The sequence below is a fragment of the Tasmannia lanceolata genome, unplaced genomic scaffold (assembly GCF_043159265.1).
Source record: "Tasmannia lanceolata isolate RefF3 unplaced genomic scaffold, GAP_Taslan_0.1 ptg000019l, whole genome shotgun sequence".
In the NCBI taxonomy this organism is placed as follows: Eukaryota; Viridiplantae; Streptophyta; class Magnoliopsida; order Canellales; family Winteraceae; genus Tasmannia; species Tasmannia lanceolata.
Window position 1 is genome coordinate 3035408 of NW_027518696.1, and position 15768 is coordinate 3051175.

The 15768-nt window shown below is 46.8% G+C and overlaps 1 protein-coding gene across 1 annotated transcript; it reads right to left on the bottom strand.

The window, feature by feature from the left end:
- Positions 1 to 13735: 13735 nt before the first annotated feature.
- On the bottom strand, positions 13736 to 15305 carry LOC143853205 (uncharacterized). Its single transcript, XM_077362946.1, has 2 exons — positions 14269 to 15305; positions 13736 to 14193 (listed from the first exon to the last, which is right to left on the bottom strand). The coding sequence occupies exons 1-2, from the start codon at positions 15245 to 15247 to the stop codon at positions 13736 to 13738; spliced, it is 1437 nt and encodes a 478-aa protein (XP_077219061.1). The 5' UTR covers positions 15248 to 15305.
- Positions 15306 to 15768: the final 463 nt, after the last annotated feature.

Genomic DNA, 15768 nt, shown 5'->3' on the forward strand with positions numbered 1-15768 from the left:
GGCGAGGTAAAAATGACTCAGGAAAATTTACGGGTCACGAATCTTGGACTCGTACCCGGCCCAAGAACTGTACGGACTACATCATAGGTTGATCCAAACCGTCCATGTGATGGAACAAAACATCAATACGTTGTGCCTATAAAATCATTTCCATAGGCTGATCTTAGCCCTCCAATCTATTGAGGTTTGCATAATATGTTGTTCCTCTGAAGGATTTTGAAAAAAATGGGAGTGTTTGACCCGACCCGTAACGGTCCGGGTGACACGAGGAAGGTCAAAATGACCCGGGAAAATTTACGGGTCACGAATTTTGGACCCGTGCCTGGCCCAAGAACTGTACGGACCACATCATAGGTTGATCCAAACCGTCCATGTGATGGAACACAACTTCAATAGGTTGTGCCCCAAAAATCATTTCCATAGGCTGATCCTAGTCCTCTAATCTATAGAGGTTTCCATAATATGTTGCTCCTCTTAAATCTGATGGTTAAGATCACCCATTAGATTTATTTTATTTAAAAAGCATAAATGAGGGGGTATGATTGAAATTATGTGGCTCTAATGGGTGCCTTTGCTAAAAAGCATAAAGGAGGGTAGGATTGAAAATATGTGGGAGGGTGCCTTTGTTTAAAAAAGTCAAAAAAAGAATTTCCAAAAATTCATAAAATCCTTCCCTTTTCTCTCATGTTGCCACCTCAGCAGTGAATAGTGAAACCCCCATCTAGCAAAAAACATTGTGCGATGCACAGGCCGAGAAAGAATTGTACAGACCACATCATAAGGTGCCCATAATTCGTCAATATTTTTACAGGTGTCCTGCATTCGTAAGATCAAACTTTCCCTAATTTGACCCGCACATAGTGAATAAGGAAAAGTAGTTCCCGATTTCCAACCCGACCGGGTTCAACCCGACCCAACCCGATCTGCAAATTCCTCAACCCGACCCAGCCTAATTTCCAATTCGGGTTGAGTTGGGTCGGGTTGACCCGATTTGATATGGTTGAAATTGTTGACAACCTCAACTGAAGCCGGGTTGTTTTGGATTTTGAGAAGCATTAGTGAATCAGCAATAATAAGTTTTTAACTGACAATCGGTTCTCAAAATCCAAACCAAACAGGGACTAACAATTAACAAAGGGAAATGTTATCCGAACTACTATATTTTGATGATCACACTCCTCACTTTATTAAAGTACGGTATGGCCCGCACCATAGGATTATCCAAACCGTCCATTGTGGACTGTGGAGACTATTTAAGTGTTGAAAAAGAAAAACACATATAGAGAACTTCTTGAGATAGAACCCAAATTCGGGTTTCGAGTCGGGTCGGGTTGCCCGACAGCCCAACCCGACCCGATTTCCAATTCGGGTTGAACCCGACCCACGTGAGAACATCCAAGTAACAATGAAGGTTTCAAATTATATAGTGCTAATGTCCTCACTACCATATTTTATAATGCCACTAAGCACTGTATTGTGATGATCGCAGTCCTCACTTTATTAAAATGTACGACATGGCCCGTACCATCGGATGATCCAAACCGTCGATTAGATGGGCCACTGCCTACATAGGTTGTGCCCCAAAAATAATTTTCATAGGTTGATCCGAACCCTCCGATCTATAGCAGGTTATATGTTGATCCAAACCGTCCATTTAATGGAACACAACATCAATCGGTTGTGCCCGTAAAATCATTTCCATAGGTTGATCCTAGCCCTCCAATCGATATAGGTTGATCCTAGCCCTCCAATCGATAGAGGTTTCCATAATTGTTGTTCCTCTCTAGGTGCCCGGAATCCGTCAATATTTTGCAAGTGTCCTGCATGCGTAATATAAAGTAGTTCTTTCGTCATTGTCATATGTCCTTACCTCTCTTTGGTAGCTTTTTTTCGTAATTGTCATAGACAGGTACCCAGGTCGGTACTTTTCGTATGTAGATTACGATTTTACCTTCAAATAATTCCTCATAGAGATAGATGTTAGATATCAGTGAAGGGGTTAATGGTAAAAGAGCATTGCTGTAGAAAAACGAAAAGTCAAAAAAAGGATTTTCTAAAAATTCAAAAATTCCACCCTTTTTCTCTCACACTCCACCTCAGCAGTGAATAGTGAAACCCCCATCTAGCTATCTTATAGTAGATATTTTTTGGGCTGATTTTGCAAAAGAAGTCTTCTACTTTCCAGTTTGACAATTACAAATAGAGTCTTCACAATTGAGGGCCCGTTTGGATGCCAAGAAGATTTTGATTTGGATTTCTCACATTTGTAGCCCTTTCAGCATTGTAATTTGGATCAGATCAAATTCTTGGATTTCTAATTCAGCAACTGACAATGAAAAAAAAATCAGATTTCTAAATTTGTTGTGAAAATAAGAAATTGAAAATCCACCGATCTGGAAGTTTCATTCACCCTCTTTGCTCCTCAACCTCTCCCCTCCACCAGGAAGTACCCCCGTCCCTCACTATTTCCCTCTACATGAGCTGCCAAATCTTTTCATTATGTACTCAAAACTCAATTCCAAATCCAAATACAAAATGGGAGGTATCCAAACGGGCCTGAGGGAATTTTGCAAATCAGGTCATTCCATAAATTTGTGACCAAAGTGCCCTTGATATATATATTTTTTTGACTTGTTAAAAGGTCAGAATGAAAATTACCTTGTAAAGAGACCAAAATTACACGAGATGCTAGTGGGCCCAACCACATGCATAGGCTAGTGGATATCGTGGGACCTACCCTATCAAAACATGATTAAAATGGTGGGCCTGATCCAATGCATGGGTTGAGTTGAGTTGGTGGGACCGACCCTCTCAAAAAATTAAAAAGCCCCACTCTATCAAAACATGAAGTGTAAAATGGTGGGCCCCACCCCATCAAAACATGAGATGTAAAATGGTGGACGCCACCCAATGCAGGTTTGAGTTGGGTTGGTGGGACCTACCCTATCAGAACTTATTATTGGAAGTGTAAAATTGTGACCCACGCTCTATCCATAGGCTTGAGTGAATATCGTGGGACCTACCCCTCAAAATATGATGTGAAATTTTGTGTCCCACCCGATGCATGGGTTTGAGATGAGTTGATGGGACAAAATAATAAAGGCTCCACCCGATCAAAACATGAGGTGTAAAATTATAAGCCCCACCATATACATGGTTTGAGTTGTGCTGGCGGAACCCACTTTATCAAAACATATTGCTGAGTTTCACTAAGTCGGGTCAGATTTTTTATTTTTAAATTTTTTTTCGGGAAAAGCCCCTTTAATTTAAAAAAAAAAATTATCACTCCAAGTACTTTAGTCAAGCGCCACCACTCCCAACCAAGGTTTAAAATTTCGGTTTTGGTATCGGTTTCGGACCTTGAAATTTCGAAATTTCGGTCGAAATCTAGTACCCAAAAAAAAAAAATATTTTATTCATTATTAAATTTCGGTAATTTCGGTGAAATATTAAATTAATATTTTAAAAACAAATTTTTTATGTCAAATTTCGGAAAAACCGAAATTTAGCCGAAATAAATGACAATTTCGGTTTTGTGTGGTATTGGTGTAGGTCTCCACCGAAATTTCGGATTTCGGTCGAAATTTAAAACCATGCTCCCAACATGTTACCATATGTTGTCGCAACTCGCAAGTTAAACCCCCATGAATGCCCACGCTATGAATATTGCACAAGTTAATAAAATCAACTACTCAGAAAGACACTTTTGCGATCAAAGGTAAGAGGTAGACTTTGAGCCCCAACGAAGGTTCCAATATCGGCCAATATATGGAGAACATTCTCGATGTATCCAAAATATTCTGATATATTTGCGTATTGGGACCAGTTTGATATGATATATATTGATACATCAGCCACTATATCCACATATTTAAAACTATGGTCATAGGGAGGCATAGGTGGGTATGCAAATGAAATCAAAAGCGTCAATCGTGTGGAATAGTACACATGAGGCGACCCACATGGTCTTGGTCGCTTCACGAACAGACAACTGATGTGTAATGTATAAGAGTATAAAAACCAATGGTATGCCTTATCTTGTCCCCAATAAGCATTCCTCATGTATATATTCAATGGTACTTTTTGGCTCCTAAAAGGAGCATTTATATGAAGGGGGCGAGGTTTATGAGGAATCGCACAGCCTGAGCGAGCCACTATAAATAAACCATCCCCATGTAGTTTGACTCATCTAACCTATTCGTTCTATATGACTTCACATAGATAGGGTGTTCCTAAGAAACCATTTCCATACCATAATCTTAACCATTCGATCTATAGGAGCCTAATTTATAGCCGTCTATTTCAAAACCTCCACAAATCATAACCCTAACCATAACCCATAATCCTAACCATAGCCATAAGCATAATCCTACCTATAACCTACATAATAAATGGGTTGGATGAGTCAAACAACTATGTGAGATGGTGTATTTAGAGGGCTGCTAAGGCTGCGCGATACCTCATAAACCTTTTCCTGTTATATGGAATCAATACCATTGATCTCCTCAGACTCGGGTGCAACTTGCTCTTCGATTTCAAAGCCAAGAACCAGTGATCTCCGCTCAAAAAGTGAAAAGTCTACCTACTCCGAGGATGGAAACAAAGAAGATAACCCCATGGCAAAAGCTAAAAATATCTGGTCTGCTAGTAACAGCACCTCTCCAAATGCGTGGTCGAAAGGTTGTCATCCTATCTCAGGGACTCTTCCTGGAAATCCCCTGCAAAACACTCCATGGAGCTCTCTCTTTGGGCAACCGTTGCAAAGCCAGCCCTCAAAATTGGACTCAATCGAAGACCCAGATTCAGGGGATACTGAGATTGAATTTGAAGATGAGGTTTTTCTGAAATTGGAAAAAAGATAGGGAAACTCCCTGGTGGAGTACTTTCTAGGGAAAAAGCCCTACTTCATTGCTCTGAAAGAACACCTTCATAGAATGTGGAAACTAAAAGGATCCTTTGAGATTATAGGGATTCATGGAGGTTTCTTTCTTTTCCAGGTTAATGTTGCTGAGGATTGTGAAATGGTATTAGAAAGTAATACTTCTTTCAGCGGTCACCCTCTTGTGATTATACGATGGACTCCTGACATTAACCTGATGCTCCGTTTAGTTGCTAGTAAAATTTTTATCCTAGGAGATTTCTAATCCCAACACTGAAGTCAACGGGATTTGCTAGGTTTTCTTTTTTCCTACAATTCCTAAAATTCCTGCCAAATTTTAGAGGTGTCATTATCAAATATGGGAATGGAGGAGAGAGAGGGAAGAGAGATGACATCATTCCTTAGGAAAGAAAAAAGAGGGGACAAGGAGTCCATGTCATACTCATAAGCAATCATTACAAGAGTGGGATTAAAAAATTCTAGTGCTAAAAGGTAACGAAACATGGGATGGGACGAAAATTTTACTAAAAACTTCATAGGTTTTAAATTTTACTGGCAACCAAACAGACTATTTTTATTTGGGCTCAGCTTCCTGAGTTGCACCTGAAATTCTGGACCCGATATGGGATAAGTAAAATAGCCAGCAACCTTGGTAAACCATTATACATGGATGCTCATACCACTGACCCCAACTTACCCATCAGACAAAAATAAAAAATAAAAAAAATCAATACCATTGATCTTGAATTCATATAAAGGGCCATTTTTATGAAATCAAAACCTTTAGGTCTAGTTATCCACGGATGGCCTGCAATGGAAAATAAAATCAGAGAAAATGTCCAAGCAGTTCTTTTAGAAATTCATGATGATCTAGAAATGAACGGGTGAGATGGACAGACAATCCCTGTGCAACGCCACTTGCCTAAACGAGTAAGTGTATGGTATGCAAGTAGCAAGGAGCGTGGATATCATATTCTTTTTTACTTTTTCTTTCATGAATACTTTTGGTCGCTTTTTGTCCAACCATGTCTAGCACTGAAAGACCCAACACTCGCGACATGACCAAGTGGAAGCCACTAGAAGGACCAGGTGTAGGTGGACCCCACTGAGATTTTTGGAAATGGTTGTCTCTTTGCTCAAGTTTTGGCAGGCACAATAATATGGGACCCTCTACCACAAAATGATACCGATTCCTTTTACTTGACGAATGAGAGGGATGGTGGATTGTAGGAATTGTATGGAAAAGAAAAACTTTTCCACAATTTCTTACTTTTCTGTGGTTTGATTACAAATTTAAAACGGTAGGATGAACCACCACGGTTCAAGTTTTACATAGAAGAAGATAGAAAGACCTTCAATTTATAATGCTATCTGATGGGGTGTAAAAACTCCAGCCACTCACAGGCTGCCACCTGTCCCAGAGCAGGTGAACTCCAGCCACTCACAGGCTGCCACCTGTCCCAGAGCAGGTGAACTCCAGCCACTCACAGGCTGCCACCTGTCCCAGAGTAGGTAAACTCCAGCCACTCACAACCTGCCACCTGTCCTGGAGTAGGTGAACTCCAGCCTCTTACAGGCCGCCATCTGTTCTGGACACCTGTCCAGGACACCTCACCAGGTTTTCCCTATAAAAAGGGATTCAAAGCTCAAACCAATGGGTAATGCGAAAATCCCTTCTCTCCCTAAACTCTCAGACATCTCCCCTTCACTCCTGCTCATACTGACTTGAGTGTCGAATGGCCTATCCGGAGTAAAACCCGGTCTGGTCTTCTGACCTCGCTTGCCTTGTGCAGGACTCAGCCCTCATAGCAGGACTCTCTATCGACCACCTCACTCCTCGTTCACTCCGGTCCTTCAGGACTCAGCTCCTCTAGTCATCCAGCTCAGCTCTTACATCACTGCTGTACCTGTTACCGATTTTAGGCATAACAGATTGGCGCCATCCGTGGGACCCCCGAACTAAAAGCTGTCTTTACATTCCACTCACAAAAATAGCAGGACGCAAGAGTACGCGGATGCCTACTGCGCGGGCGCGGACTACCCAAACCGCGCTACCCCGCAGGACCCGGAGCGAGCGAATTGCATCACTAGTAGTAGCAGCTTCTGCTACAGCAGATCAGAGCCCGGCTCGCTCAGAACATCTGAATCCTTTGCCCACCCCGGAGCAGGTTCAAGCTCTATTTCAGCAGATGACAGCCCTCGTTGGGCAGTACCAGCAACTACTTCAAGTACCCCCTCAACCTCCCCCAGAGGCTCCGCGATCTGTCCAAGGAAGGTCAGATGTCCATAGGGGAGAGTCATCACACCATGGTGAGGGCCGAACTCATCATTCCACTAGACAAGTCCCTCACCCCGCGACGAGGCATGCCCAAACAGAGCCTCATCGCCGTGAAAGGTCGCGTTCCCCCTCCGCACAGAGGCGCCGAGCTCATGAAGATCGCGCGCCACCAGCGAAGCGCCGACCTCGTCGTATGAGTCGGGAGAGCCAATCCGGCTCTGCGGCGAGCCAGTCTGTGGAAAGGATCAGGTCCTTGGACCACAGGACGGATCCGCTGCTACAGAGAATGGAGGAGATGGACCATCGGATAAAGGAACTGGCGAAGGACCAGAGCCGGCCCGTCTCCAGGGCGTTCTCAAGTAAGACTCCATTCACTGATGATGTTCTGGGTGCCCCAGCACCCAGAGGGTTTAAAATGCCTGCCGTCCCTCAGTATGACGGCACTACAGACCCCGTGGACCACTTGGAGACGTTCAGAACAATTATGCTCCTCCACGGAGCTTCCGATGGCTTTCTTTGCAGAGCGTTTCCAACGACGCTAACTGGCGCAGCAAGAGACTGGTATTCCAGGATCAAACCGAACTCCATCAACCATTTTGATGATTTTGGAGAGGATCTTGTCCGCCACTTCATGAGCAGCCGCAGGCCAAGGAAAACAACAGCTTCCCTGATGGCCTTGCGACAGGACGACAACGAGCCTCTGAAGGTGTTCGTCCGTCGATTCAACAGGGAGTCACTTCAAGTGCCAAATCTAGATCCCTCAGCAGCAATGAATGCGCTCCTCGCAGGCGCCAGGTCTAATGAATTCCGTCGAGCGGTGGCTCGACAAAATCCGCACTCACTAGCGGATCTTATGGCCGGAGCAGAAGAGTACATAACGGTGGAAGAAACACTGGCAGCTCTTAATTCAAATCGGAGGATAACCTCTGAAGAGAAGAATCTCCCTAAGCAGCGCAGGGAGGATAAACCTCCCAGGAGAGAGAAGTCTCCGCCTCCTCAGAGAAGAGAAGAAAACTTCACGCCTCTCAAACACCTCCAGAAAGCACATACTGGCGGCGATCAGCGAAGAAGAGTTCGTGAAGTGGCCTGCTAGAATGATCTCCAAGGGAAACAGGAGAGATCCCTCAAAGTACTGCCGGTTCCACAAGGACCACGGCCACGACACAGATGATTGTTGGCAACTCAAGCAGGAAATTGAACAACTCATCAGCCGGGGCTATTTGAAAAAGTATATCCGAACTGACGGCCGCAACCAAGAGCGCAGAGGAAAGAGCCCTCAGGGCCGCAGCCCTCGAAGATCACAGCAGCCCCCTGCTCGGGACAAAACTCCTCAGCTGGGCAATACGCAGCCTGAGGCACCCCAACCTCAGCCAAGGGGGGTCATCGGTACAATTATGGGTGGGCCTGCAGCTGAGGGCACCTCTTCTACCGCCCGCAAAGCATATGCACGGCGAGTTAACGCCGTGCACACAACCAGCAAAAAGACGAGAACGGAGAATGAGATCTCCTTCTCAGATGCAGATCTGGATAATCTTATCCTGCCCCACGACGACGCACTGGTTTTAACCATGCTCGTCGCCAACTGGGAGGTGAAGAAAATCCTCGTAGACAATGGGAGTTCGGCGGACATTCTATACTACCACGCCTTTGAGCAAATGATGATAGGCGACGACCGTCTGAAGCCGGCAAACTCAGATTTATTTGGCTTCTCCGGAGAGGTCATGAAAGTGGTGGGGCAGATCGAGCTCCCTGTTCTTGTCGGAGATCCACCTTGTCAAGCTTTCGCCATGGTCAACTTTCTAGTAGTAAGGGCCACTTCGGTCTATAATGCTATCTTGGGACGGCCTGGCCAGAACCTCATCCGTGCAGTAGCCTCGGCGTACCACCAAAAAATGAAGTTCATAACCCCCAATGGTGTGGGGGAAGTTCGAGGGGATCAGCCTCAATCCAGAGAGTGCTACGCAACGGCACTTAAAGGCAAAAATGCAGTTGAGTCACTGCCAATTGAACTGCTCGATGTAAGGGACGAGCTCAGAGGGACTCAACCTGCTGAAGACCTCCTCTCCATCCCACTGTGCCCAGAGGACAGTGAGAAAGTCGCTCTGATCGGTTCCTCCCTCAGCACCGACATTCAGCACCAGCTCACCAACTTTCTCCAGGACAATGCAGATGTCTTTGCATGGGTTCCCGCCGATATGCCCGGCATTGATCCAGATATCAGCACACACAGGCTCGGTGTTGATTCAACCTGCAGACCGGTGAAGCAGAAGAGACGACATTTCGCCTTCGAAAGGCGGCAGGCAATAAAAGAAGAAGTGGAGAGGCTTCTGAAGGCTGACTTCATTCGCGAGATTCGATACCCGGACTGGTTGGCAAACGTAGTCCTAGTCAAGAAAACTAATGGGAAATGGAGGACATGCGTCGACTTCACCGATCTGAATAAGGCTTGTCCTAAGGACAGCTATCCACTCCCGAAGATCGACCAACTCATTGACGCCACAGCGGGTCATGAACTGTTGAGCTTCATGGACGCCTTCTCCGGATACAATCAGATCAGGAAGTACGAGTCAGATATACCAAAGACCTCCTTCGTCATGATCAAGGGACTTACTGCTACCGAGTTATGCCCTTCGGCCTCAAAAATACCGGAGCCACTTACCAAAGGCTTGTGAACAAACTTTTTCAGAACCAGATCGGCCGTAACATGGAAGTCTATGTAGACGATATGCTGGTCAAAAGTCGGAGTGCGCAGGATCATGCGTCTGATCTCAGAGAAACATTCCAGGTCCTGAAGAAGCACAACATGAAACTTAACCCCACCAAGTGCACATTTGGTGTCAGCTCGGGGAAGTTCTTAGGATTCATGGTGAGCCAGCGAGGGATAGAAGCAAATCCAGAAAAGATCAGAGCTGTCATGGAGCTTACTGCCCCAAAAACCATCAGGGAAGTCCAGCGGCTCACAGGAATGATAGCGGCGTTGGGTCGCTTTATCTCCAAATCAGCGTAAAGGTGCCTCCCCTTTTTCAGCGCGGTCAAGGGACTCAAGACCGCGCCCTGGACGGAAGAATGCCAGGTCGCATTCGAAGAACTGAAAAGATATTTGTCCTCTCCGCCATTATTAACAAAGCCGGAGCCGGGCGAGGAGCTATTTTTGTATCTCTCCATCAGCTCCACGGCTCTGGCAGCTGTACTCGTCCGTGAAGAGCACCGCCAGCAAAAACCAATTTATTATGTTAGCAAGGTTCTTCACGACGCAGAAACAAGGTACCAGCGGGTCGAGAAATTGGCTTACGCGCTGGTAATGGCCGCCAGGAAGTTAAGGCCGTACTTCCAAGCTCACACTGTAAAGGTCTTGACTGATCAGCCACTTCGACAAGTTCTTCATCGACCAGATATCTCCGGGCGGCTTGTGAAATGGGCTGTAGAGCTAAGCGAGTTCGATATTCAGTACGCACCCAGGCCAGCTATCAAGGCCCAAGTACTGGCAGATTTTGTAGCAGAGTGCACTATCCCCCAGCAGGTCGTCGACCCTGAAGCATTGCAGCTCCCAGTTATAGAGAAAGTAGTCCCTGAAGAGCGTATGACAGAGGAAATTCGGACAGAAATCAGGCCACCTTCAGCCGGACAGGACTCCATAACCGGCACACCAACTTGGGAAGTATATGTCGACGGATCTTCAAATAAAAACGGCTGTGGAGCTGGCCTCATCCTCACTGGGCCTGATGAGTTCACTGCGGATTACGCCCTGAGATTCGGGTTCCGTGCATCAAATAATGAGGCGGAATATGAGGCCCTCCTTGCCGGAATGAGCCTATCAATTCAGATCGGCGCCCAAAAATTGAAAGCATACTGCGACTCGCAGCTGGTAGCAAACCAGATCCAAGGTGTCTACGAAGCCCGAGACGAGCGTATGATTAAGTACCTCGCCAAGGTTCGCCAACTTTCCAGCCGGTTTGCAAGTTTCGAGGTCATCAGAGTGCCAAGAACGGAGAATGCCAAAGCTGACGTGCTGTCAAAACTGGCTGCCTCTGGATATACCACTCTCGGAAGCATACACATGGAGTTTCTACAGAGGTCCAGCATCGACAGTAAAGCCATGGAAGTCATGCAGGTGGAAGATGAGCCGTGCTGGATTGATGAGATCGTGGGTTATCTGCGCGATGCTAGACTCCCGGAGGATAAGAAAGAAGCTCGTAAGGTGATACAGAGAGCTGCCCGATTCTCCCTCAGTGGTGACAATCTATACAAAAGGTCATATACTCTCCCATATCTGAAGTGTTGAGGCCGAGCGACGCCGCGTATGCACTACAAGAGACTCATGAAGGAATTTGCGGAGAACATCTGGGGGGCAAAGCCCTGGCGATAAAGGTGCTGCTCAGAGGACTGTATTGGCCTACTATCAGACAGAATGCCCTGGATCTGGTTAAAAGGTGTGAGAAGTGTCAGAAGTTCTCTCCTACCATCCACCAGCCTGCCGTAGCAATGGCTCCAATTATTAGTCCGCTTCCCTTTGCAGTATGGGGGATGGACATCCTAGGCCCTTTCCCACCGGCCTCTGGAAAGCGCATGTTCGTGGTAGTGGCGATCGACTATTTCACTAAGTGTGTGGAGGCAGAACCTCTGGCCCAGATCACTGAGCAGAATGTGCAGAACTTCTTCTGGAAGGCAGTAGTCTGTAGATTTGGGATTCCCCGTATCTTGATCACAGACAACGGCAAACAGTTCGACTGCCGGAACTTTCGAAAGTTCTGCTCGGACCTAAAAATTGAACAGAGATTCACTTCGGTTGCACACCCCCAGACCAATGGGCAAACGGAAGTAACTAATAGAATCCTGCTCCAGGGGATAAAGAAGAGGCTGGACGAAAAAGCTGGCCGTTGGGCAGATGAGCTCTATCACGTTCTGTGGGCTTACCGCACTACTCCTCGCACGACGACTGGTGAATCGCCATTCAACCTTTCCTTTGGTACTGAGGCTGTGATACCAGTCGATATAGGCGCTCTGTCTCCCCGAATCACCAGCTTCAACGAGCAGCTTAACGGCGACGGGCTCCGTGCCGACCTCGACTTACTAGAAGAAATCCGGGAAGAATCTCGAATCCGGGTCGCCGCTTATAAGCAGAGGGTATCAAATTATCACAACTCCAAGATTCGCCCCAGAGAATTCAGGACAGGAGATTTAGTCCTGAGAAAGGCAGCCGTCTCCCAACCGACGAAAGTCGGGAAACTCTCCCCGACTTGGGAAGGGCCATATCGAGTGAAAGAAGTTATCCGGCCAGGAAGCTATAAACTGGAGACACTAGAGGAGCACTTGTTACCTCACGCATGGAACTCCAAAAATCTCAGGAGATATTATCAATAGACAAAATGTACAGCGTAAAAAGGTGACTTTGTAAATTTGTCAATTTGTTGTTATAAATAAATAATCTTTTTGCAGACTTTGTTTCACTCTTACTCTCTGGAAACCCAGTTTTTAAACTTGGGTACTCACTGGAAACCCAGTTCTTAAACTTGGGTACTCACTGGAAATCCAGTTCTTAAACTTGGGTACTCACTGGAAACCCAGTTCACAAAACTTGGGTACTCACTGGAAACCCAGTTCACAAAACTTGGGTACTCACTGGAAACCCAGTTCTTAAACTTGGGTACTCACTGGAAACCCAGTTCACAAAACTTGGGTACTCATTGGAAACCCAGTTCACAAAACTTGGGTACTCGCTGGAAACCCAGTTCTCAAACTTGGGTACTTTCTGGAAACCCAGTTCACAAAACTTGGGTACTTGTTGTTCCTGAACTTGGGTACTTGTTAAAAGACCAGTTCGTCACAATTCGACTATCAACAGCCTCAGTCCCAGGTTATCAAAATTAAAAAGACAGTCAAGCAAATCACTCAGTTGAGAAGTATCAGAGATAGACATGTGATTTCATTGATCAGAATATGTGGGGCCTCGAGGGCCAATACAAAGTTCACTTTAAAAAGGCTGGTAAGAGCTGTAGGGTCTCAAGGACCATTACAAAAAGAGGTCAAAACAAAAAAAAATAAAATAATACTAAGCATCTGGAAGAGAGGTGATGTCAGCAGGAGCATCAGCAGGAGTATCTGGCTCCTCATCAGTAATCTTCGGCCTGGCAGGGAGAGTCATGTTCTGCATCAATAAGTTTGGATTGCAGGCCTGGAGCTCCTGGAGGCAGTCGTAGTATCCAAGACTATAAGCCTCGCTCGACAGGCTGAAAAGTTCAGCCTCCTTCGCCTCTGTGGCCTCCTTCACTGCCTTCTCCTGCCTCTCAGTGGCTCTTCCTCTTTGAGCCTCCATGGCTTCAGCAGCCTTGGCCAATTTCTTCTTCTCTGCGGCCAGATCCTCCTTCAACAACCTCCTCTCCTCCTCTATTCGCCCGATGCTCGTTTGAAGCTCCTGCACCTCAGCGGCCAACTTTCCGTTCACCTCTTCAGATGCAGTAATGGCTTGGGAGAACTTCTTACTCTTCTCCTTGAGGTCATTATAGTAGAGCAAGATCTGAAGAAAGAAATAGGCATCAGTATGGTGAAAGGAAGAAATGGGCAGAAAGTTAGCAAACGGATCACCACTTCCTTACCTGGTAAGCTGAGGATAGCACAGCCTCCTCTCCTGTAGCTGGCGGCTCGTAAAGGATCTGTTGCTTGTCCTTCCGCAGCAAACACTTGCTCATGAGCTCTGCTGCTACTCGGCTCTCGCCTAGGGCAGTGTCATCCTTCAGAACGGCCCAATTGGGTCGAAAGACGTGCTCACTAAGCCCCGTAGGAGGACGAGCCCCAGAACCGGTTCCGGTAGAAGCACCACCGGACTTAGAAGAGCCACCGCCCTGAGCAAAGGGGCCTATTAGCTTCACCGTAGTCTTGGGCCTCTGGGATGGGGGTGGAGTGCCCTGTGACGGGGCCGGACTCCCCAGTACAGTCGCCTTTCTCTTCTGGCGCTCCTGTTGTGCCTGTGCAGCACCCTCCTGTGCCCGTGGCTGGGCTCCCTGTCTTATCTTCTCGACAGTCGATTGTTTCTTCATTTCTGCCAGACAAGCAAGCAGTCAGAAGCAAGCATATAAAAGTAAACATATCTTAAAAGACAAGTCTAGCTACATACGTTCTGGAGTCGCGGCACTCACGCCCAGTCCAACTAGCACCTCCTCTCTTGAGAACTCTGCACAGCGGATAAGGCCTGATTGCTCAATCTCCTTCCGCATCAAGGCGAAAGTCTCTTTGTCCTCACTCTCGAGGAGCGGCTTTCGACTTAATTTGGAAGTGTCCGGAGTGTCCCACACTAGAGGGACAGGCCAGGGCTCACTGACCTCCTTATCCTCGACGTAGAAGAACCTATTCTTCCATGAATGTATTGACGAGGGGATACCGGTGATGATTTTGAGTTCAGGGCGCTGGCTGATGTAGATCCAGCCCCCTTCCTTATGCCTCTTCAGATGTGCACAAGCACGGAATAGCGACAAGCTCACGCTCCTCTCTAACCGGCCGTGGACAAGATACAAGAACCCAGTCAGTAGTCTCCATGAGTTCGGAGCTACTTGAGCTGGGGCCAGTCCGTAGTATCGAAGCACCGCTGCGAAGAATGGGTGCAGAGGAAATCGGAGTCCCGCCCTCATCGACTCCTCATAAATACAGAGATCTCGACTCTCGTTACAGGCTCTGTCTCCCTCTATAGCTGCCTTCAGTTCAAATCTTGGAGGCACACAGTACTTGTTCCTAATGTCGCCTAGCATGGACCTGGTGAGGTAGTTCTCTTCGACTAGAGCTCGCAGGTTGTATTTTGGGTTGGCATCCATCCGCGCTCTAGCGACTACCTCCACCGCCTGACCAGGAGGGAATATTGTAGACGCCTCAGCAACGTCGCTTTCAACACTCCCTTCTGCTCGGGAGAGACTAACAGTGGGGAGTGGAGTGGCGTTTAAGTCTAAAAACACCTCCTCCTTGTCCCCTTCGTCGTCACTATCTACAAGATCTACTCTAGCGGACGTCCTAGCCATTACAGGCTCCTGCGGCGGCCTAAATTCTGAACTACTGCTAGTGGAGGACTCCGTACCGGACTCGGAACTCGAATTACTATCAGACATGTAGTAAAGAGAAGGGCTGAGAGGAATACCGGTGAGTGGAGCTCGTCAAGTCCTTGCGCAACTCGAACTGCGGACTGCGAACTGCGAACTGAGAACTGAGAAGTCGAAGCTCCCAGAGCAAGAAAAAGAAGAAAAGATGAAAAGTAAAAAGTAAAGAATGAGAGGGGGTAAAGCCTCCTTTTATAGCTTTTCAGAGGCGGTGGGGCATTAAATACGATGCACGCATCTCGAGGACACTCAAATGGCGCCACGTGTCCCATATTTATGACGGACACATTCTCCCACTCAAAAATACGATCAAGCACGCGTGTGTTCCTACGTGCATGAAAATTCACATCTCCGCTCCACCTCATGCTTCGTACTCCGTACTCCGTGCTCCACGCTCCGCACTCCGTACTGGATTTTTAAATCCGAACTGGATATAACGCGTTTCAACAAAACGACAAAAACCAGTCCGGTCCGAACCGGACTGGCCGCAAGACGACAAAAATCAGTCCGGGAAAATCCGAACTGGATATAAC